This window comes from Pteropus vampyrus, unplaced genomic scaffold (genome assembly GCF_000151845.1).
Source record: "Pteropus vampyrus isolate Shadow unplaced genomic scaffold, Pvam_2.0 Scaffold368, whole genome shotgun sequence".
Taxonomy (NCBI): Eukaryota; Metazoa; Chordata; class Mammalia; order Chiroptera; family Pteropodidae; genus Pteropus; species Pteropus vampyrus.
The window spans coordinates 625,129-648,322 of NW_011889149.1; the positions used below are offsets into that span (position 1 = coordinate 625,129).

The window sequence follows — 23,194 nt, forward strand, 5'->3', positions numbered from 1 at the left end:
GTAGGTTCCTTACTCAGAGGCAATCGCCAGATAATGTCTTAACCAGTCATGTGGTTACATGCTTGAAAGGGGTTAGAAGTCATGGGACACTTACATCTCTAGGTTGTGGATAATCAGAGAATAAAGAGCTCCTGGAGAAGGAACAACTGATAGAGAAAGGAACCAAGAAGTACAGGATTCTGATAAGGCCAGAGTCTGAAGAGACCAAGGAGAAAAACCACCCAAAAGTGAGGGACACAACCATAGGAAGCTTTACTTAGAGGGGACTTTGATGTCTTCTAAGACTGAACACACCATGCTCTATGGGATGAGTAAGAGAATTAAAACCAGAAGTTACACCACTGGAGCCATGCCAGAGGCAGGAGGCTTGCTCCACATGGCGTGTTCGGGAAAATAACTGGTAGGGATTCCAGAGGGCTAGAGTGAAAACATCCGTCCTGGAAGGCAGGATAGAGGAAGGTGATGGTAGAGGCTGAAGCTCTTTTAGGGGAGGGGCAGGGAAGCAGCTACAGATGAACTCGTGACCAAGAGGGACATGAGCCATCTCTTTGGAGGGTGAGCCCAAGACGAGACCCTCGTGAAACTTCCTAAATTAACCCCCTATGCCCTGCCCATTCCTCCTGATGCAGGCAGGACTAAAACTGTAGCTGGAAGAGAAGCAGCATCTTTTAGAGATGGACATTTCTGAGCAGGATATTAAGGCTTTTGGCATGATGGCTTTCACTGCTTTCTTCCCAAGATTGTGGAAAGAAAGGGGCTATAAGAGTGTAAACAGTTTTTTGAAAGATGTGTCAAATTTGAGCCTGATTTCTAGGTATGAGTTGCTTAATTCCTTTAAGCACACCTCACGAAGTCAGAGAAAAATGTTTGCTTGTGTATCAACTGACTTGTTAGTAAGGCTTTAAGTAAAAAAAAGATGGGAAAGAGGGAAAATATCCAGGGTTTTTGTGTAATATAGAAAAAAGAAAAAACAGTCTAGGAGGTGCCTGGTGATTGGCAGAAGAAAATGTTTCGGAATGGGGTCAGAAACACAAAAGCCCGAAACCCTCCAACATTTTACACGTGGATATGGATCAAGTACAATTCTAGAGCAGGGGCTGGTAAACTACAGCCCATAGGCCAAATCCGGCCCACTATCTGTGGCTGCTTTTATGCTGCAGTGGCCGAACTGAGTAACTGTGACTGTATGGCCCATAAAACCCCAAATATTTACCATCTGGCCCTTTACAGAAAAAGTCTGCGGACTCCTGTTGTAGAGTCAAACTACCTGGGTTTAAGTCTCAACTCTTAACGAGCTGTTTCTGGCACTCACTCCTCTAATCTTCTCTCCACTCTCACATGGGGATAACTTCCAGTCACAAAGTGTAGTGAGGATGAACGAAGTGGTGCATGGAAAGAGCTTCACATAACACCAGGCAAGGAGCAGAGAGAACCAGGTAAGGGTTCGAAATGTGAGTTGCAAGGAAATGAGAATGGTCTTACAGCAGTGTTCCCAAGTCGTACTCTATGAAACACCATTCTGCCAAATAGTATTATTATTAAAAAAAAAAAAAAAAGCGCTTGACTAGATTTGAAAACCTGATACATTATTGAGAACTTCAGCTAAACCCAGGTGACAAGCCACTTGGTCACTGACCCTTGAGGGGAGAAGAGGACACATCATTAATGCACAATAACGAGGCAAATTACTGAAGGGAGGATGTTCTGCTTGCACATGATGCAGAGGCAAGAAACAGGCGGGGGGCATCATTATCAGCAGTCACGATCCACTGCTCTGACACTGATTCTAGAATCTTGGCTTGGACTGACCCATCAGTGGACATTCTCTTTGATTCTTCAAAGATCAGTAACTGCCTTACAATACTCTTAACTGCAGTGACTAAGTGGCCTTGGGAGACAGTAGGTCTCCCGTCACTTCATATATTTAAGCTAGTGGTTATTACCTAGAGCTCACATTGCTCCTTAAGGACATTTGACAATTTCTAGAGACATTTCTGATTGTCACAGAAATGGGAGGCTGCTATGTGTATCTGGTAGGTAGAGGCCACAGATGCTGCTAAATACCCTAAAATACATAGGACAAGCCCCATGACAAAGAATTACCTGGCCCAAACTGTCAATGGAGAGGTTAAAAAACTCTGGTTTGGGTCTACAGTAAAGGGGACTAAAGTATTGCAAGAATCTCATGGTATTTGAGACCAGATGACATTTAAAATTTCGCCAAACCCTGAAAAAGCCCATTACTTTATTAATTTAGGAGAAGAAAAGGGAACTGGGCAGCTGACGTCAAAAGCCCGTAAACCCTCCCTCTCCCTGAAAGTGCCGCTGCTCACACACACACACCTCACCTCTGACCTTGGCCCTGCTCCACGTGCCTGCTGCTCTTCTACTCACATCCCCAAAGCGGACCCACTGGCACAGATCTGGAATCACCCAGAAGTAAACCAAGTCACTGAGCCTACAGAGGCCTGTTCCTTCCCTGCTCTGGATGCAAGCACATCAGATGTTTCCCTCACCACAAACTTGATGAGCCTTTCTGTAGATGTGACGAAAGATTTCCTTGCTGCGAAGACTGAGCCTTGGCTTAGCCTCAAATGGGCACTTTGGCTGATGGTGAGTAGGGGGTAAACTTTATATATACTCAGCTCGGGTGACTAAGCAGGCCCCTGGGAACATTGGAAGTCCTTTCTTACTTGAAGCTTTATTTTGGTACTGACTCTGAATCACTTACCTGTACGTAAGAAATGAAAGAATAGCATAGGGGGGTCAGATGAGAACCCGACAGCTTCACCTGCAGCAAAGAAGGAAACCGATGTAATTGTAGAAATAAAATGATTCCCCCATTTCTAAGAAAGGCATTCTGAACTCACCAGCTTTTCCATAATCTTTGGAATTCCTCTGGAGTTCCGATATACCTGGAGATACTAAGGAGATTCCTAGATTTAGCATATCTTATATAAATGTCCACGAAACCACAAGTGACTCATTGAGCTAACGAAGTGTGACTCATTGCTCTGACTGGAGAGGAAAGAGCAAAGCTACTATATTCATGGAGAATCCTAGACAAAAGGCTTGCTTCTCCTCAGAGCTCCTGTTTCCCACACAACAGGCACGAAAGGGTTTGTTTCTGACTTGTTCGACTCATTACTTTAAAAATCCTTCGGGCTGATAGTCCTTGCATTTAGAATGCCAATGACTGCTGTTTTTACTTTAAAAAAAATGCCAGTAAAGGGAAGAGGCTGTCAGTATTTCCACTACAGAAGCTTAGTAGCCACACCATGTGGCCAGAGCTGCACCTTCTCAAGATAGCTACACTGCTGTTTGGGCACACTGTGTGGTGGTCTACCAGCTTTCTTTGGTTGTCTGTGACTAAGTATTTAATATGGATCACTGTTAGAATCAGAATTGAAAAAAAAAAAAAGATTCAGAATTGAATTACTTAGTTCCTATCACCCTCTGAATGTCTGCTGAGGAACAAAATATTCAAGTGCAAGAGTGTTTACTGTCAACAGGTACTAAGAAGCATTAACTTAAAACTCAGGGTGGAGTATGCCTTGTATTTAAACAAAACAAAACAAAACAAAACAAACAAACCCTTCTTCCCCACCTTAGTACCTGACCTGTAAAGTATTTAACATCTACTTGTTAAAGGCAAGAGAGAAGGAAAACCACCTTTCTAGTACCCAGACTGGTTCCAAATAGTGTAATTTTTTGTGCAATAGGGAATCAGATTGAATTCTATAGATTAAGCCTTAGAAGACATTCGAAGAGGGATTCACACTTAATCAGATGCTATAAACTCATACGCCAAGGAAATAAGGGCCTCTAAAAGCAGGTTTAGAATTAGGCCGTCAACTGTTTCTTTCTGGCCCGTGGAGATGCCTGCCACTACTGACCAAACAAGAATCAAACCATGAATTGCCAAAGTGTAGGCAAGAGCTCCGTGGAGGGGCATCAGTGGGCTGTTGCCCTGGCCTAGTCTCCTGGCCTAGTCTCCTGGCTGGTTGGGCAGACTGGTGGTGGTGACCCTGCTCATCGCTCAGATACTCACATATCTCACAAGTGCTGTAAGAATGGTGTACATCTTGCAAAGGTCCTTTAACAAGGTATCCACGCAGCTGCCCGACGGCAGGGCTGTCTGCACCAGCTCATGGAAAAATGTGAGCAGAGTTCCCAGCTGCATGATGATGGCTTTCTCAATGGGACGATTTGGTAAGGTTGCCTGAGAAGACGCCTCTTCTGAAGGGAAATGAAATTGGTACATTCAAACCCAACTGGCCTTATTTTCTAGTTAAAGTAAAGGAGATTTACCAGATTTACCAGATTTACCATTTACCAGGAAGTTTGCAGGTAAAATGATTATGTTACTCATCATGCACAGTGAATAACCATGCTGTCATGAGCCACACTACTGCCTACTGTCATCACATCAGCAGTCGACCTCAGACGAATGGCACTCAGGGCATCTACTTTCACACAGGAGTCCAGCTTAGATTTTGGTTGACTTTGCTCTGATCACAATTCCTGGAACGCCACCCTGAACTCATCTTACCTGATACTGTTTCTTGGCTCAACTGTCCCTTTAGCTTGATGATTAGCCAGTCTACTTCTTCTAGGACCGTCTCAGCCTGACTCAGAACAAGTAACTGTGGAAGAAAAGAACGTGTGGCATGGCTCCCTCCCTGCACATAGCTGCTGGCGTAACATGGTAACCATGGCCACTTACAGTGGGTGGGTTACAGGCCTCAGGACATAAGCCACTACAATTTACATGAAATAAAATGAAAGGAATAACAAGGCCATTTCCCATGGCTTAGGGATCGACACTTACGCAGACAGTAGGTGCAGCTGTTCTCAAATTCACCATCGCAAAGTGGTTTGTTTTCTCCATCTCTATATCCTGGGGCGGGAAAGAGGTGAGCTGTAATGGCAGTAAGGCTGTTCCCTTGACCTCTGCCCTGACTCAGGGAACTGTACTGAGGGCTTGCTACAGTACCTGGTCTATGTCTCCAAGATGCCCGTGGATATCCTGGGACAAGTCCCGAAGCAGGGTCACAGGACTCTTATATAAAACATGCAGGCTGAAGAGCAAATTCATCAAACCCTTGCAAAACGAGGCATCCTCTAGAGTAGGAAGGAAAGATGAAAAGGTCAGTTATAACCCTGTCGGTCCTTCAGGGTAAGGGGGTGCATAACCAGGACACGTAGCTTGTCGTGTCCCAGGCACAGTACCCCAGGGCTGCACATAATTCGACTGAGCAACCTGCCCATGAAGGTGCACTGCTCTCTACATGCACAAAGCAGGGGGATGTTTCCCCATTCTTAGTCCCTGCCATTGCGTAACCCGCACCCAGACCAAGGAGCAGTATCACCAGCACCCCAGAAACCTTTGGCCTCGCTTGCCCTGTCAAGGAAACTGCTACCCTGACATCTAAGCTCCCATCTAGTTTTGTCTGATTTTGAACTTTATCTACACAGAATCACATAGTCGGGAGTACTCTTTGGTGTCTGGCTTCTCTTTTGTGAGATTCCCCCGCATTGTGTTGGTGTAGTTCATCCATTCTCACTGCTGGGCAGTACTCTGCTGTGTGTATGCTCTACGATGCCTTTATCCATGCCACTGCTGATGGACATTTGGGTTTGCTTGCTTATGAAAATACTGTTGCTGTGAGAATTCTTCCACCTATCTGTCGGGTGTGGAATTGCTGGGTCATAAGCATTTGTTTAATTTTAGTAGTTAGGTACTGCCAGTTTTCCAGAGTGGTTATACCAACTTACACCTCCAGCAGCGGTCCAACTGCTCTACACTCTTACCAACACTTGGTACTGGTACTGTGCTTCTTTCTCACTTTGGCCACTCTGGTGACTGTGTAATGGGAAATACCTTTTGTATTTGGTGATGGTTTTATATAAAGCCGAAAAGGAAACATGGCGGAAAACTTACCCCGGCTATTTTCCTTGCAAATCTTAGACGTCCAGGATAACATCTGCGCAAACTAGAGAGCGTGCAGGTATTAAAGAAACATGTCAAGAGGTGAGCCCAGAAGAACCCTAGACCTTTCTCAATCTAATCACTCAAGCATGTGCCTGGATTGAAAGTGGCAATCTACTAAGAATAGCATCAAAATAAGTCCAGACTCATGAAAATTACTGACACTTTTCTCATAATACAGCATATGACTTAGTTCTCATAGTCCATGCCCTCACTAAGGGCTAAGTCCTGGGGTCTGGGCTCATACCCCCGAGCTTCCCCTGCCCTACGACCACAGGCTCGGGCTGGAGCACCTTTCTCCTGCCTGTGGTCCTAGGATAGTTAGTCTTGTGTTGCCAGATGCACACCAGCCCTCTGCTCCAGCAGCTCTCTGGTCCTGAAACACTGTGATACGTAAGTGCAAAATGACCAGTAAGAATTCCGTTTTTTGAACTCTTGGGAAAAAAGGTAAATTCGGAGCCTGATTCTGAAAGCTCTCTCAGCTGATATAAAAAGGTCTCCAGATACAATGTGAAATGTAACCAGCAGGACAAGCTTTTGTGTATAGAGAGAGGTAGGGTTGGGAAAAAGAAATCTATATTCACATTTGCTTCTCCAGATATAAAGAAACTCTTGAAGGATACATAAGAAATTATAAAAAGGTATTTACTTATTTGGGGGAGAAGAGGAACTGAACAGGTAGGGGAAATAAATAGGAGAGAGACTATATTTTGTACTTCTTTTTATAATCTCCGGTTTTCAAATCATAGGACTTTATTACCTGTTCCGAATTAAATTTAAAAAACAAGAGACTACCTGAAATTATGGGGGTGGGATGGTGAATTTTAAAGTAAAAATTTTCTGTATATATAAACCTTTCCAAATCCATTTATCTTTCCTTAAATATCCCCCTGCCCAATTCTGTGTAGCTGTGTTTCTTTCCTAGTCCTGTTCTTTGCATCAAAAACACTGGTATGAAAGTGTTTGGGCTATTTGGAATGCAGAGAACAGGAAAATTACGGCTTTTCAGCACTCAAACACCATATTCCTTCCCCTTCTATAGTCTCTTAAAGACTAGTGCTTCCTGAAGCAAGGGCTCACACAAGGAGCCTTGTACCCTAGGATTCCAACTTGTTTTCCTCACCAAAGCAGGAAGTAGGAAGCAGGAACTAAATGTGGTAGAAGCACACAGTGCTAGGCACTCAAGGATGCTCTTTATTGTCCTATAGGGAAATTACTCCTGAATGGAACAGACCCACAAAATGCGGCTCTCCTCTTATTCTTCTCTGTGCGTGAACACTCGTGTGGGTGCCCAATTGTACCCTACACACATATATATACGACCTATCTCAGCAGAGTTGTTTCTGCTTCGGGACTGTAGTCACACTTTCTGACTTAATCACCTTTTGATGAATTTCTCTGAAACTCAGTACCAGCTGAGAAAGCCAACTGCTGAATGTCAGCGACCTTCTTAATAATTAACCTATTTTCATCTCTAAAAAGAAGATGAAACATCAAGAGTGAGTAAAAACACAGGTTAAGAAGGTTGAGGACACCAAAAATAAACACGATTTTTTCTATAGTGCTTACTGTTGACCCCTGACAGTGGCCAAACAAAAGCAGCATGTTCTTGCCCTGTATGGCTGTGTGTAATTACGTCATGGTAGAAACACTACGCAGGGAAGAGTCCATCTTATAGATCGTATATTAACTCAGGAGCATAATTAAATATATTATTTAAAACAAATTAGACTTCAAGAGGATATTTAGATACATTCTTTTAAGATGCAATACCCCGGCCTTCTGAGAGATGCTAGGTGGGACTGAGTGAGTGGTGCTTGTACCTGAGGGGAGGAGGGTTCCAGCAGCTTGGACAAGCTGGCGATAACACTGACGAGGAGGACGGCTTCTTTGCTATTAAAGTCTTCCTCTTGGCTGCTAAGTAAATTCAACAAGGACCGCTGAGAAAGGAAAGTATACACAGACACATGAGGAGACATGTTCCTACCAGGGCGAAGAGACATCTAGCCAGAGATTTCTAAGGCTGGGACAGAAAGGACTCAAAGCTACTGAAATTCCAAGAGGACAAAACCTGAAAATAAATTCCACTCAACAGCTAGCTTCCTACTGTTTTTGACTGATCTGAGCATTCTCTTAAACACTATGGACTCCTCCCCTCTCCCAATGCACGTTAGGGATGACTGTGCACCGATTAGGGGGTTTACAGCTCCCCAAAGCCCGTCCGCTGACCTTGGGTTTGGACCGTGCCCCGCCCCCAGCACTCCCTACACACCTTCCCTGTTTTCCTTTTCTCTATTCCTCTCACCACCTGAAATACTCTTTATTTTGTCTGTCAGTCTCTTCTTCTGCTACAACGAGGATAGGGATTGCGTCTTTTTTGTTCCCTACTATATCCCCAGCCCCTAGAATAGTCCCTGGCAAATAGCGGGAACTTTAAAATTATTTATTAATTAAAGAAATCCTCTGTGATAGAAGATTCAGATATTGTGACAACTAATCTAATGGTCAGTCTCTATGTAACCTGACAAAGCCAAATTATACCATGGACACAAAACAAAGGCAGACACTTCATACCTCAAGGGGCTCCCGACTATCTTTGTGTCAATTCAGTGATTCCTGGAGGACATGAGTGCTGCAGGGTGGGATGGCTGAACAGACATCCGCACCAGCATCCTTTTAAATGCGTTAGCTTTCATTCTAGGAATTATGTCCTCTTGCTTGGATGATGACCCAGAAAAAACTGCTGTCCTACTTGCTCCCATTCTCACCAGCTGCCCCAGCTAACAGTCCCTTTGCAACGACCCTTGGGCAAGTACTGCAGCTTCCCAAGGCTCCTCACCTGAAACTGACGGATCTGGAATGCTGCTCTTTGAGTGACACTGACTTCCACGTCTTCTCCCTCATCATCTAGACCATCTAGGAAAGGAAAAAAATTTTATCTTCTTTGAAATGGACTATGCTTTTTTTGGCATTTTTGCTAGCTAAAATTTTAGAAAGCCAAGAGTCTAGAGGCAGATTTAAATATATTCCTAACGTTCTGCAATTTCTTAATACTATATTCCATTCTGCAGTCACTAGTTGTGGTTAAGTGTAATCCAGTAAATGCCAATTCTGAATCCGTCCACCAGATGTCATGTCTTAGCAACAAGACTGTCCTCAAGTGTCTTCTGATAGGTTAACAAATAGAATCAAGAGGTTCAACTGAGAAAGAGAAACCCAGATCAAGCCAATGTATCCAAACTGAAATGCCCACCCAGAGCCCGGAGGAACAGGGGAATTTTGGGTTGATAGAACTGGTGCACGGCACTGAAGATCTTCTGCAGACCCTCCAAGCACAGCAGCGAGATGCTCTTTCCTTTCTCTTTCTTTCCTGACTCTTCCACTGAGGTAGGAATGGAAATGTATCTCCAAAGCAAGACCCTGAAGAGGGGAAAAGTGATTTTAAAGTCGGCTTCACCGAGGTACAGTTTATATACAGTAAAATTCACATCCTGTAGATATACAATGCTATGAAATTTAACAAACTTACACAGTGTGTAATCATACCACGATTATTTCCATCACCTCAAAACTTCCTTTATGATCCTTTGTGGTTAATTCTCCACTCCCCCCGACCCCGATTTTCCAAGCAACCACTGATCTGATTCCTGTTTCTGTGGTTTTACCATTTATAAAGTTATCACATAAAAATGGTATCATTCGGCATGTAGCTTTTTGAATCTGGTTTTGTTAGTACATGCTTTTGAGATTTACCGATGATGTTGTATCTATTTGTAGTTTGTCCCACATTACCGCTAGGCAGGTACCGTGTGTCCTTTCACCAATTTACCCATCCATCTGTTGGTAGACATTTGGGTTGTTTCCAATTTTGCTATTATGGATAAAGCTGCTATATACAAACCTTGATATAAATATATGTTTTCGTTTCTTTTGGGTAAATACCTAAGGATAGACTGTGTAGATGATCATATGACAGGTTTGCGCATAACTTACTAAGAAACTGCCAAACTGTTTTCCAGCGTGGTTGTACCGTTTTATTTGTTATTTTTTTGTTTTCTCATTGTACCTTTTGAAATTCTCGTCACCAATGTATAAGAGTTCAAATTCCATCACACACATGACAACACTTTGGTATGGTCAGTCTTTTTACTTTTAGGCATTCTAATAGGCGTTTTAGTGATTAATTCATTGTGGTTTTACTTTGCATTTACCTAAGGATGAATTATAATAACCATTCTTTTCTGTCCTTATGTGCTTGCCATCTATAGATCTGCGGTAAAGTGTTCAATATTTTACCGACTTTTTAAGTTGGTAGTTTGTTTTCTTATTAACGAGTTTGAGAGTTCTTTATATACTCTGGTTAGCAGTCTTTCATCAGACATGTTTTGCAAATATTTTCTCCTAGTCTATGGCTTGTCTTTTCATTTCCTTGAGTGTTTATATATATAGATTGTGCTTCTGGTGTCATAGCTAAGAAATCTTTACCTAAAACAAGATCAAAAATATTTTTGTTTTCTTCTAGATGTTTTATAATTTTGTTTTACATTTAAGTCTCTGATCCACTTCAAGTTATTATTTGATATATGACACGAGGAATGGATAAACGTTCACTTTTTGCATATGGATGCCCAATTGTTTCAAAACCATTTAAAGACTTTTCTTTCTCCATTAAATTACCTCGGCACCTCTGTAAAAAATCAAATGACTATATTTGTGTGTATCTATTTCTGAACTGTCTGTTCTGTTCCACTGATAATGTCAATACCAAACTATCTTAAGTGTAAGTAACTTTATAGTGAGATTTGAAATCAGGTAGCGTGAGTCTTGTTTTTTTTTATTTCAAACTTTAGTTATTCTGATTACTTCCCTCTTGCAGATGCTGCAGCAAGTGGAACACATTTCTGAGGGTGAGAGTGACTTACCGAGTTATGTCACAGAGGTTCTGAAAGATCTTCTCTGGGTTTTGGCCATGAGGGCCACTCACATGCCCTGTTTTCTGCAGTTGCTGTACCTTCTGTAGAGCCACGCTCACTGCATAGTGCATAAACTCACTACTGGACCTTAGGACAGACAGGCTCTCTTCGTGGCTTTGTGTACTGTCCCTAGAGAGAGAGAGAAAAGGAGGTAGGGGAGAGAGGGAGGGAGAGGGGTAGAGAAAAGACATTCCCCTACTGCCACTGGGATCTGGAATTAGGCTTTCTAGGGACTGTTCAGAATAGCAGCATCCAGCAAGCTCTGAATGATAGACCTTAGGCAGCCCATGCCAAAGTCAGTGCCATGACTGCCTAAATTAGGTTCCCAGGCCCAGTTTCCCCATGTGCATGGTGTGTGTGTTGGGGGAGGGCTTTCACCCCACAACACCAAGCAATTCTCAGGGTGTCCAAGGACTCAACTCAATTCAGATACTATCTCCCCAGAGACAGCATCAGATTCTACAGGTTAAGGGTTCAATCCCACAAGACTGCCCCCACCCCCTACTTCAGACACCAGGTGAAAGCCCAGGTAATAACTGAGTTATATCACAGAGGTTCTGAAAAACTGACCAAATGCAGATTGGAGGTTCCAATAACCCCCTTCAACTCGGGAAAGCTAACTGCAAGTCCAGGTTGTTACCTGTACTTCTGACCAACTGGCTTTAAATCAGAGGTTCCTACAACCCCCTCGAGTTCAGTTAATTTCCTAGAATGGCTCTTACAGAACTCAGAAAAACATATTACTTACTAGATCACCAGAGTATTGTAAAAGGATGTAATTCAGGCACAGCCAGGTAGAAAAGATGCATAGGGCGAGGTATGGGGATAGGGAGGGGCTTCCATGCCCTCACTAGCAGTGCCACTCTCCCCGAATCTCCATGTTCACCAGCCCAGAAGCTCTCTGGTCCACCCTCTGGGTATTGTGGAGGCTTCATTACATAAGCATCATCAATGCAATCACTGGCCACCGGAGCCTGATTTGACCTCTAGCCTTTCTCCCCTGCCCAGAGGTCAGGGGGTGGGACTGAAAGTTCTAACCCTCTAATCACATGGTTGGTTCTCCTGGCAACCAGCCCCTCATCTTTAGGTGCTTCCAAAAGTCACCTTTATCATGCTCAACACTTAGGAAATTCCAAGGGTTTGAAGACCCATGAGTCAGGAACTGTGGACAGAGACCACATATATATGAGAAATATATTTTTGCCATCTGAATGACCAAATAGATATTTCTTATAAATCACAATATTGCATTGCCCTTTTACAATCGTTGTATTACCTTATCCCTCCCGCCCCCCAAATCTTTTACTTTTATAAAACTTAAATTTCAGTCTTAGTTTTCTTTAGGTTTTGTTGTTCCTCTGTTTTTTAAGTTCACATTTTACTTCCCTTTTTATCTGTTACTGCGTTCAAGCTACTTAGGTAGATTTCCTTTTAACACCTTATCAGGATTCATCTCTATTTTTTCATTCATTAGTCCACTGTTGCTAAAATTTCCTTTAATAATTCAAGGTACCTCTTTAAAGTGCCTACCTACAATTGTCCAACTTTCATTTCAAAAAAATTACAAACTTCCTGACTTATTTCTCGCTGTATATACAGTTAAGAATCATGAATTCAAACTAGATAATAACATCTACCCAGGTTCACCAGTATCACCTTCGTTGTGCAGCTGTCCACAGCGCTCTATTAGAACCTTACCTGAAAAGAGCAGTGAGAAGCTCAGACACAAAGTTCATGGACAAAAAACTATCATGTGTTTTGCTGGTCATTTTAGTTTTGCCTTTACCCGCTTTTTCGTTAAGGATGTCAGAGAGTTTCTTGAAACACGTAAATAAGCTCAGAACCTCCTCAGACTTATTCTTACTGTATAGAGGGAAAAAGAAAGACCAAAGACAAGCATCAGAAAGTTGTGATTTACTTTCACATAGAGTAACACGGAAATCACAATGCTTCGTTAGACATCATGTTTTAGACACATTATGAATGAATGAGCCTTAACATAGCACTCCCAGACATACAATCCATCTGGGTTATTTTTTCTTCCCTTATTTAGGCTAGTCAATACAGAGCATGAAAGCCCAATACTACCACCAATCAAAATTTCTCAATTAAAATAAGCAGTTCTTGAATTCAGGGTCTGGGAAATTCTAAATAAATGAACGCCTGCTAGAGGCACCACATTCACCAGCCTGTTTGGCATATGCTTTGGTGCTCTCTGGTAAAAAGAGCATAGTCTGGTCTCAGGCTAGATGTCTATCCAAGAGACAGTGTCACAGACTGCAGTCTGTTCAGTACCTAGCATATTGTTAGAGTTAAACAAACAAACAAAACTCTTGCAAAATGAAGTATTCAGCAAACTGCAAGTAAAGTCATACCTGAAATTGCTGATGGAGAAATTATACTCTATCAGAACCTCACAAATACCCATCACAAGAGAAGCACAGATGTTATTTTTGATGCCGATACCAGTGCTCTGAGAAAAATCTGCTGATTTATCCTAAAACATATAAGACGAAAATTAAAAGCTACTAAAAACCTCCATTATGCAATACAACTGAGACTTCGCAATTACCAGTTCAAAGTCCTCCAGTTCACTCTTAATCATTCTACTAGTAATAGACTCCAGCATATCATCTAAGTCTTGGTAGAATCCTTCTTCTTCCTCCTCTTCTTCTTGCTGTAGGGGCAACACTCTACTTTTATACCAGGCCAAACAGTGCTGAATACAACACAGCAGATGATCCTGAAGAAGAAAATAATGATTAAACATTCTTGAGTGTTCAAGGATAACCTGTGAAGCTGATGATAATCAACAAATAAATCTTACCTATAAGGCTACAGTAAGTGACTCATTAGCATCACAAATAAAGTCAACCCGAAGTAACAAAACAGGAAAAAATAAATTGAACCAACAGAAGCACTGTTTTCTGACTTTTCTGACACAGAGATATCTTATCAATAGATCCAAGGTGATGATGAGTCAGAAAAGAAACATAAGAAAGATTTAAGAGTAAAAATTCATGGGTGTAGCAGAAAGAGAGCTTCACAGGGAAAGGTATCTCTCTCTGAAGATCAACTCTATCAACAGGGTTATTTTAACTTAACAGTAAAAATAACGGTCATAGGAGGAATAAAAGTCTCACCAGTGGTTCTTGCAGAGAGATCTGATCTCCTTGGGTCAGAATACAAGCTTCTAATTTCAGAGGTGGCAGCACATCAGGTTGTGGCTCATAGAACTGTTTTAACTGTGTATGGTAAAGGAAAAAGACACCATGGCTCATGAATGCTTTTCACTTTTAATTGGTTAAGCTAATGGCATTTTTAATGTCTAATGTCTTCTAACACAGTGGTCCCCAACGTGTTTGGCATCAGGGGCCGGTGCTCCTTAGAGAATCTAACGTCTGACTATCTGAGGTGGAGCTGAGGCAGCTATGCTAGCTTTGGAGAGTGGCTGCAGATACAGATGAAGCTTTATTCGCTTACCCGGCACTCAACTCCTGCTGTGTGGCCCGGTTCCTAACTGTGCTTCCTGAAGATTGGAGACCCCTGTTCTAAGACATATTTCTAAATGTCTACAGAAGAATGAAGCAAAATTTATGTTGCTTTGGCTCACCTACATCCTTTGCCCTTGCTTTGGGCATCACACTAATTGAGATCTTTTTTCCTATTCTACTTCCATTAACTCTCCTATAAAACATCGTATGTTCTCACACCAATTCCTAAACCTACACAGGCAATCAGCATTTTCAGTATAGCTTGATGGTTAGAATATAGTCTCTAGTCAGAATGGCTGAGACCAAATTCCCAGTACCATCACAGATTAATGATTTCAATAAAAGTATGCCTTGGTTCCTCATCTGTGACATGAGGATATTATTAATATTTATTAATTTATATTATTAATATAAACGTATAAGGTTAAGGACTAAACATGCCAATACATATACAGAGCTTCAAACACTACTTGGCACATAATAGAGCTCAAAAAATATTATTTATTATTTTTTTTGCTTTTGGAGTCTGCAGAATTTTACTGGTCCACATACTAACCTGAGTTGTGAAGCACTGCTCTCTTCCTTCAATCATAATTTTCTATTCTTGCTAGTGTGTGAATGTAGATGCACTGATTATAATATAGTTTAAAAGATACAATATAGCTAACAGCGTATAAATTTTAAATAGGATTGGTCCCAAGGCACAATGAAAAAGCTTTTGATGAATATGTTTCCAATAATTTCTATATATCTGACATCTTAATTTCAAATGGAGTTTCTTAGCAGAATTATGACAAAGCAAGAAGTGGGGGGAGGGAGAAAGAGAGAACTTCCATTTTCAGCAAAGTGATGGATAAGGAGTCTAGAAAAACCCTCCTTGTAGAGAACAATGAAAATAATATTGCATTAAAATTTTTGTACATATATTTACTTATTAAATAGTGAGTTAAGGTCATGGGAAAGCAAGAGAAGTCCTCAGAGGTCTGAATATATTAGAAAACATCATAAACCATGAATCTAGCAAATACATGAGCAAATGAGCTCTGGAACTAGTGTTCGTTCTGGCAGCACTTGCCAATCCCTGAGGCCCAGAGCTACAGTTGTAGAAAAATTCATGGAAATGAAGACAGAGCCTAGGGCCCTCATGGGGTGGCAGCTGTAATAGGGAACCTCACATAAAATGGGCCTTCTTAAAAGGAGGCAGCTTAGTGGATGAGCCTAAAAAACAAATCCACCTCACAAAGAAAGATAGTAGGGAAATGCATCTCACTGAGCCTTGACTTCAGGTGGAGGGGGAAAAAGCCTCACCTAGGAATTTCTACCCACAAGCTAGTCTCCAAATGTAGCTGGGGCTAGAATTAACACTATTTGTGTGGCCTATAAAATCAAAAGCCAAAAATCTACTTTAAAGAAAGATAGAATACAACTTCCATACAAGGGAGAAAAAGGAATAAAGGAAATAATTACCAATTTCAAATTTTACACAGACTAGAAAAAGAGGGAACATTCTCCAATTGTTTTACTAAGCCTAGACTAACGAAATGAAAACTACTGGACATTCTTCTGTAAACATATGTAAAAATTCTAAATGAAATATTAGTAAGCTGAATCCAGTAATGTACAAAAAAGGTAATATATCATAATCAATTTGGGTTTATGTCAGGAATACAACTGACCACAGTAACAGATTAAAGGAGAAAAATCATATAGTTATCTCAACAGATACAAAAATGTATTTGATAAAATTTAACATCCTTAATTACTATAAAAGACATATAACTGTTTAAAGAAAAATTATAAAACTTTCACTGGGATTTTAACATAGATGTAATGTGCATGACAATATCACAACAGAAGGAGGACAGAGCTATGTTGGTACTAAGTTGTTATATTTTACCAGAAGAAAATCAGTATTAACCTGAATATACTGTAATGAGTTAAAGATGCATCTTGTAGCCCCTTGAGAAAACACTAAAAATACAACGAAAAGAAATAAAGCTAAAAAGAAATTAAAACGAACAGCAGACTTAAATCCAACCAAAACAATAATTACATTAAATGTGAACTGACTAAACATTCCCTTCAAATGGGGCAAGGGTGTCACGGTGGATTAAAAAGGCAAGATCCTTGCTTTCACTTGTTTTGAGGATATATCCAAAGTGGAATTGCTAGATCAAACGGCGACCCTATGTTTGATGCCATACTTTTTTCCATGGTGGCTGCGCCATTTTACAAAAAAACTCCCATCAGCGATGCACGAGGGTTCCAATTTCTGCACATATTTACCACCTGTTATTCTCCATTTTGATAACAGCCACCCTAATAGACATAAAGTGCTATTCCACCTTGGTTTTGATTGACATTTCCCTAATGACCAGTGATGTTGAGCATATTTTCATGTAGCTTATTGGGTATTTGTACATCTTTTTGGGGAAATGGTCTACTCTAGTCCTTTGCCCACTTTTTAATTGTTTTGTTGTTGTTGTTGAATCATAGGAGTTCTTTATATAATCTGGATATTAATCCCATATCAGACATACGATTTGCAAATATTTTCTCCTAATCTGTGGGCTATCTTTTTACTCTGTAAGAAGACAGTGTTCTTTGAATGCACAAAAGTTTTTAATTTTGATGAAGTCCAATTTATCTATTTTTTTCCTCTTGTTAACTGTACTTCGGGTCAATGTCCAAGAAATCGCCAAATCTAATATCGTGAAGCTTTTTTTCCCTTCTGTTTTCCTCTATGAGTTTTATCATTTTAGCTCTTAGGTTTAGGTCTTTGATCCATATTGAGTTCATTATTGTACATGGTGTAAGATAAGGGCCCAAATTAACTTTTTTTGCATGTGGATATCCAGTTTTCACAAGACTATTTGTTGAAAAGACTTTCCTTGTTCTCAATCCTGTATGAAGCTTTTCATGCCTGGGCTCTTGAGCCAGGAAGATATGAGTTCAAATCCTAGCTCTTTCACTTACTGTGTGACCTGAAGCAAATTAAATTACTTAACCTCTCAGAGTCTTGCAATATAAACCTGTAAAATGGAAGTAGCCATTCTTAACTTACAGGTGGGATAAAGACTAAATGAAATTGTCCACACGTAGCACTATATAAAATGCTTGGCCTTCTAAGTGCTAAACATTAGGTATTATTACTATCAGCACATAATAACATCTTGAACTCCCTCAATGTATATAAAAGATTCAAATACCATACAATGAAATATTTATCCACAAAAAGGAATGAAGCACTGATAAACTGCTACAACATGGATGAACCTTGAAAACATTTTTAAGTGAAAGACATTAGTCACGAAAAACTACATATTATATGATCCCACGTATATGAAATATCCACGATAGGCAAATCTACAGAGACAGAAAGTAGATTAGTGGTTGCTTAGGGATGGGAAGATGGGAAAAAGATGAGAAAATTAGGTGTAGAGTTTCTTTCTGAGATCATGATGAAAAGTTCTAAAATTGACTGTAGCAATGGTTGCATAACTCTGAATATACAAAAAACCAATGAGTTGTATTGTACACTTTAAATGTGCAAATTGTATGGTACACGAATTATATCTTAATAAAGCTATTTAAAAGTTAAAATAAATGCTTAATAAATAAGTGTTGAGGGTAAAAGGTCTTATTTACACCAGATATTCTCCAGCTGAATCCTCTCCATCTTGATGGTCCTTTGAAATATTTCATAAATTGAAAACCTTTTATTAAACTTCAGAAAATAACCTAATAGACACCAGGTAACTGGAACCTAGACTTAACATTTGCTGTATTTGCTCCAGAACTCTCTTTTTTCTTTTAGAAATAAAACATAACAGATCGAGCTGCTGATAGCTCTTGTACAAATGGTTCTGTATAATATCCTTCTGACTCAGGAAGACTGTTAATCGAGAGCGATAACTTAGAAGATGGCAAGATGGCAGGGAGATAAGTGGTGATTACAATAAAACATCAGGACAGCATCACATACCCCAGGCATGCTCACGATTTACCAGTTACTATTTGGGAATTATTTTATATTTCAAAAAGTCTGGAAAATGTCGATTGCCTCTCAATGCCCCATTATGTTCTCTATATCCATAAAAACATATTTTACCTGTGAGAGCAGAGTATGCATGATTGAATTAGCCAGTTGAGAGTTTCTTCGAAGGACATCATAGAACCCCTAAAGGGAATCAAAGAGAACAAACAAGTTCTTTAACAGAGATACTAGTGATTTGGACAATCGTAACCTTAAAATAACACTATTTTTCTTAACGCTACTCTCAGTTCTTTGAAAAGACGGAGATGTTATTTGCTAGAGGGAAAAACAATTTAGAAAATTTAGGTTACTTGACTAACCTAAAAAGAAACCTCTGATCGCTAAAAACCAGATTAAAATAATTGGCCATAGTCCTTACAATTTTTAAAACAACAGGTCACTTTTCGCTTTGCAGAATTTTGCTCCTTCACAGTCAGGAATGCCCGAGGCCTTGATTCTTTTCTCTCATCCTATGTTAACGGCCTCCCCTTTAAGACATTCTTCCCACTTAGTCTCCTGTGCTTCAGAAGTGCCTCCTGGCCCCAAGCACTCTAATGTCAACGAGCACATTTCTCCCCATCCAAAGTTCCCCAGTCTCAGTTAAAAACTGCTGAAATTAAAATTCTGGGAGAACTTTCTTTTTGGAACCAAGAAATGACTGTACAGTTCATCTGTGAGAAAAAGCAAATGAGAAGTGATTCCCATGCCACAAAATACTTTTAAAAAAATAAACAAATGAAAATCAGCCCTAAAAGATATTAAAATGTTTTATAAATGTATAATGATAAGGACGCTCACAGTTTTGGCACAAAAATCGACAGATGAAATACAAGCATATAGCATGCAAATAGAAACAGATAGTACATGTAAAGGAGGCAATATTGTCTGAACAATTAATTAATCTGGGGGAAAAAGTTAGGTCCTTATATATTATAGTAAAACAAACTCCAGATGAACTAAGTAGCTAAACATAAAAAACAAAAGCATAAAAAAATGAGAAGAAAATATTAGTGAATATTCACTGGAAGAATATGGACTCTTTACACAAAAGTAATAGATGTCTCAAAGGAAAAGAGCAATGGATTTAACCAAAAATTAATATTTCTATAGGTCTAAAAGGATAATTTTTTAAAAAGCAAATGACAATCTGGCATACATTTGAAACAAATATGACAAAGTGTTTATATTAATACAGAGTGTCTGCAAACCAGTGAAGCACCGAGTAAGCCTTTGATGAATAAATGGACACCGATACTCTAACAGAGATTCAGGTCTATGATGCATTTCAAGCTAATTTTTAAAATTTAGAGCTAGATAAGGGTTCTAGCAGATTCTTTTTTTACATGATGACGACTGTGCATAAAAGAATCAACAGTACCTCTGAGACTGCTATCCAGAGTAATGTCTGCTTGTAAGGATGGCCCTTGGCTGGTGGCTGGGAACTTAGATAGATGGTGAACAGCTTCCTACACTGATACGAAACTTTCCCTAAATGATAGAAGGGGCTTACTGTGTCTAAACTGTACACGTAATGTGGTTTATGCTGAATATCTCCTTTCCTTCTAGGAGTTTGGAATTTTGGTATGTGCTAAGATGCCACTGTGACCACCCCCAATAAAACCTTGGGTGCCAAGTCTCTGATCAGCTTCCCTAGTAGGAAACCTTGCACGTGTTGGTGCAACTCATTTGCTGCAGCGATGGAGTGCATCCTGTGCAACCTCCCTCAGAGAAGACTCTCAGAAGACTGCACCTGGTCTCCTTCAGAGTTTACCTTGTGCCTCTTGCCAAGGCTGATTTTGCTTTGTAGTAAATCTTTAACTGCAGTAAATCTTAGCCATGAGACAAATATTATATGCTGAGTTTGGTGAGTCCTTCTAGAGAAATCTTTAAATATGAGGGTGGTTTTGGGGAACCCCAAAACAATGAACAATTGTTCCAGCACTGTTTGTTGAAAAACCATTGTTGTCCATGGCCATGCTACCCTGAACATGCCTGATCCTGTCTGATCTCGGAAACTAAGCAGGGTCAGGCCTGGTTAATACTTAGATGGGAGACTACCTAGGAAGACCAGGTGCTGTAGGCGTAAAACAAACAAACAAACAAATAAAACCATTCTTTTTCCATTGATTCACATTGGGATCTTTGTCAAAACCCCACCAAATAACTTTATACTCTTCCAATTGTCTTCAATTGGTCCTTACGAATTCCACATAAATTTTAGAATGGTCTTATGTGTATGTACTTTGGACATTCTTTGTTAAACCTATCCTGAAGTGTTATATCTACTATAAATATTACTTTATTTCAATTTCCAATTGTTCATTGCTAGTAAATAGAAGTATATTTTTGTATGGTTATTGATCTTCTATCCTACAACCTTACTAAACTCATTTTGTAAATTTTTTTGGTATTGTCTATGTATACTATGTGAATCAAGGCAGCTTTATTTCACGCTCTCAAATCTTTATTTCTCTTTCTGGCCTTACTGCTTTGGATAGGACCTTCACTGCAATGTTGAACAGAAGCACTGAGAACAAATATCTTTTTTCCCCATCATATGAGAGAGCATTCGGTCTCTCACCTTTTATGTAGGTTTCATAGACACCATTTATCGGGAGGAAAAAGTTCCCTTCTAATCTTGGTTTGAGAGTTTCTGAGAGATTTTATCTCAAATGGATGTTGAACAAGATTTAATGGTTTAAAAAAAATTTCAGTGCTTGCCAAGGTGTGCCAACAGACGTTAAAATCCTCTTATGTTTAACCCAGCAATGTGGTCAAACATTCAGGAATACCCTTTATAGTAAGCAAATGGAAACAACATAAATAAGCAAAAATTTTAAAAAGATTTAAATAAATTATTATATATCTATAAAGATTATTCTTTAGCATTAAAAATCATGTGTCAAAAAACACTTAAAATGAGAGAATGCTTACAAATATGAGATAAAAGCTATGTAAACCTAATCATTCCAATCTTGCATAAATATACATAAGTGAGTTACTGGTAAGATCGGTGATAATATTTTTTAAAAATACTTTTCTATATTTTCCTTATTTTCTACAATAAATCTGAAAAACTCAGTGCCTGGTAACTATTAAATAAATGTTATTTTAAGATCATTAAGTGAAGGTATTATAGTAGCTGCTCTTTGAAATGACTTCCACTTAATCTATTTGCTAGATTATCTACTGCTCTCCAGCCATCTGTGAAACACGTATGCTGAAGTGCACAGCATATTAAAGCTAGAAATGGTAGTGTATTCTCCTGGAATGCACACTTCTATTCCCACTGGCTGAATTACATGCTAAATGCAGATCAGTAGTTGTATTTTCCCCACTCGATTTTGCTAACATTTCTGTCATTATGTGATTTAATCAGGCATCCTGTAAACTTAAAAACCATACTTAAAAAGAAAAAGAAGTTTTCATAAAAACTAAGTTGGATGTTTGAGAAAGAATAAATAATAGTAAGTATCAAACCAATTTGTGATGAATTAGAGATAAAATAATTATAAAAATTATGAAACAGACTGGACACATCTAGAATTCTTCTCTACTAACACTAATTAAAGTCTTAAAGTTTGTATCTCACTTTAGTTAAACAAAAACTAATAAATTAAGGTTATGGTTTGTTTGAGAGACAGTGAATTCCAAATGGCAGAACCTGGCTTTAAAACAAAAGATTGGCAAATTAATGGTACATTTAAATATTTCAAATTAAAAAAAATTTAAGATATTTCAACTATTCTTTTATGAATCTTCCCCTTAAATGACTTTTTGGCTAGCCATCACTAACTACTTAGGTCCTAACTGCATCAAATAAGAGTGTATGTACTATACCTTTATAATGAGGAAAAAAATGTTAAAAATAAAGATTATTAGTTGGGGGATTGCTATATTCTCTCCACTCTGCTGATTTACCTCATAAAGCATGAGTCGAACATCAGCCTGCTGGCCTAAACATCTCCTCAAACTATCCATGATCTCAAGGCAAAAAGTTTCATTGGCGACAGAATTGTAACGGCTGTGGACATCCACGAAGACCTGAAAAAAAGAGAGGCCGGATCTTGTCTAGCTTACCAAAGTAGTTTCCATTAAAAATGTAAAATGAGCCTATGTTCTTGGTCTATGAAACCTAGTCTTGGCTTTCCTCATACACCAAAACCTAGGACTGAGGCAGACATTACAATCACCACCCGGCTACAAGTATTACTCTTATTTTGGTTTGGAATAAAAGAATTTTCCAGCATTTTAACAAAATGAAGTCTTCCCCATCCCTTCAAGTTTTCCTTGGCAATGTCAGCTGCTTAGGAGCCAGGCACAAAGATTATTTCATGCCTCTGGAACCCAGTAAGTCACGATACACTCGATTTTACTTTAAAGGCCTAAAAGAGTTCCTTAGATGTCATCAGTAGTCAGAAGAATTGAGCTCTTTTTGCTTCCACAAAATTCTAAGGTTTAGAGATAGATAGTTTTTGGTTTAGAAATGGACATGACAAAGAACAACACCCGTTCTTTGATTTACATAATCAATTCAGCAATTACAAGCCAAGAATTCCTAACCGTTACCACAGGTACCCGCAAGGCAGTCGGCACTGACTGAGGTTGAATCGTCGTTCTATTCTTTATTGGTTCTATCACTCTGGGCAAATTACTTCCTCTCTTGTGGCCTCAGTTTTCTTATCCATAAAATGGGGAG

General features: G+C 39.6%; 1 protein-coding gene and 1 pseudogene across 3 annotated transcripts in view; one reads left to right on the forward strand and one right to left on the reverse strand.

Annotated features, from left to right (window-relative positions):
* The window catches only part of FANCI (Fanconi anemia complementation group I), a 53,246-nt gene that overhangs the window by 3,817 nt on the left and 26,235 nt on the right, over positions 1-23,194 (reverse strand). For 2 of the 3 annotated variants that reach the window (XM_011379661.2, XM_011379662.2), the window contains exons 18-34: positions 22,417-22,539; positions 18,571-18,639; positions 14,109-14,210; positions 13,538-13,708; positions 13,341-13,462; positions 12,664-12,828; positions 10,915-11,094; positions 9,246-9,412; positions 8,832-8,908; positions 7,816-7,932; positions 5,945-5,996; positions 4,997-5,124; positions 4,832-4,900; positions 4,553-4,646; positions 4,052-4,239; positions 2,871-2,924; positions 2,732-2,791 (exon numbers count right to left, since the gene is read on the reverse strand). In XM_011379661.2, the coding sequence (XP_011377963.1) occupies positions 2,732-2,791; positions 2,871-2,924; positions 4,052-4,239; positions 4,553-4,646; positions 4,832-4,900; positions 4,997-5,124; positions 5,945-5,996; positions 7,816-7,932; positions 8,832-8,908; positions 9,246-9,412; positions 10,915-11,094; positions 12,664-12,828; positions 13,341-13,462; positions 13,538-13,708; positions 14,109-14,210; positions 18,571-18,639; positions 22,417-22,539 (1,938 nt within the window). The remainder of the gene's footprint in view (positions 1-2,731; positions 2,792-2,870; positions 2,925-4,051; positions 4,240-4,552; positions 4,647-4,831; positions 4,901-4,996; positions 5,125-5,944; positions 5,997-7,815; positions 7,933-8,831; positions 8,909-9,245; positions 9,413-10,914; positions 11,095-12,663; positions 12,829-13,340; positions 13,463-13,537; positions 13,709-14,108; positions 14,211-18,570; positions 18,640-22,416; positions 22,540-23,194) is intronic. The other variant, XM_023522962.1, reaches the window with a different exon arrangement.
* LOC111731381 lies at positions 20,460-20,578 on the forward strand (annotated as a pseudogene).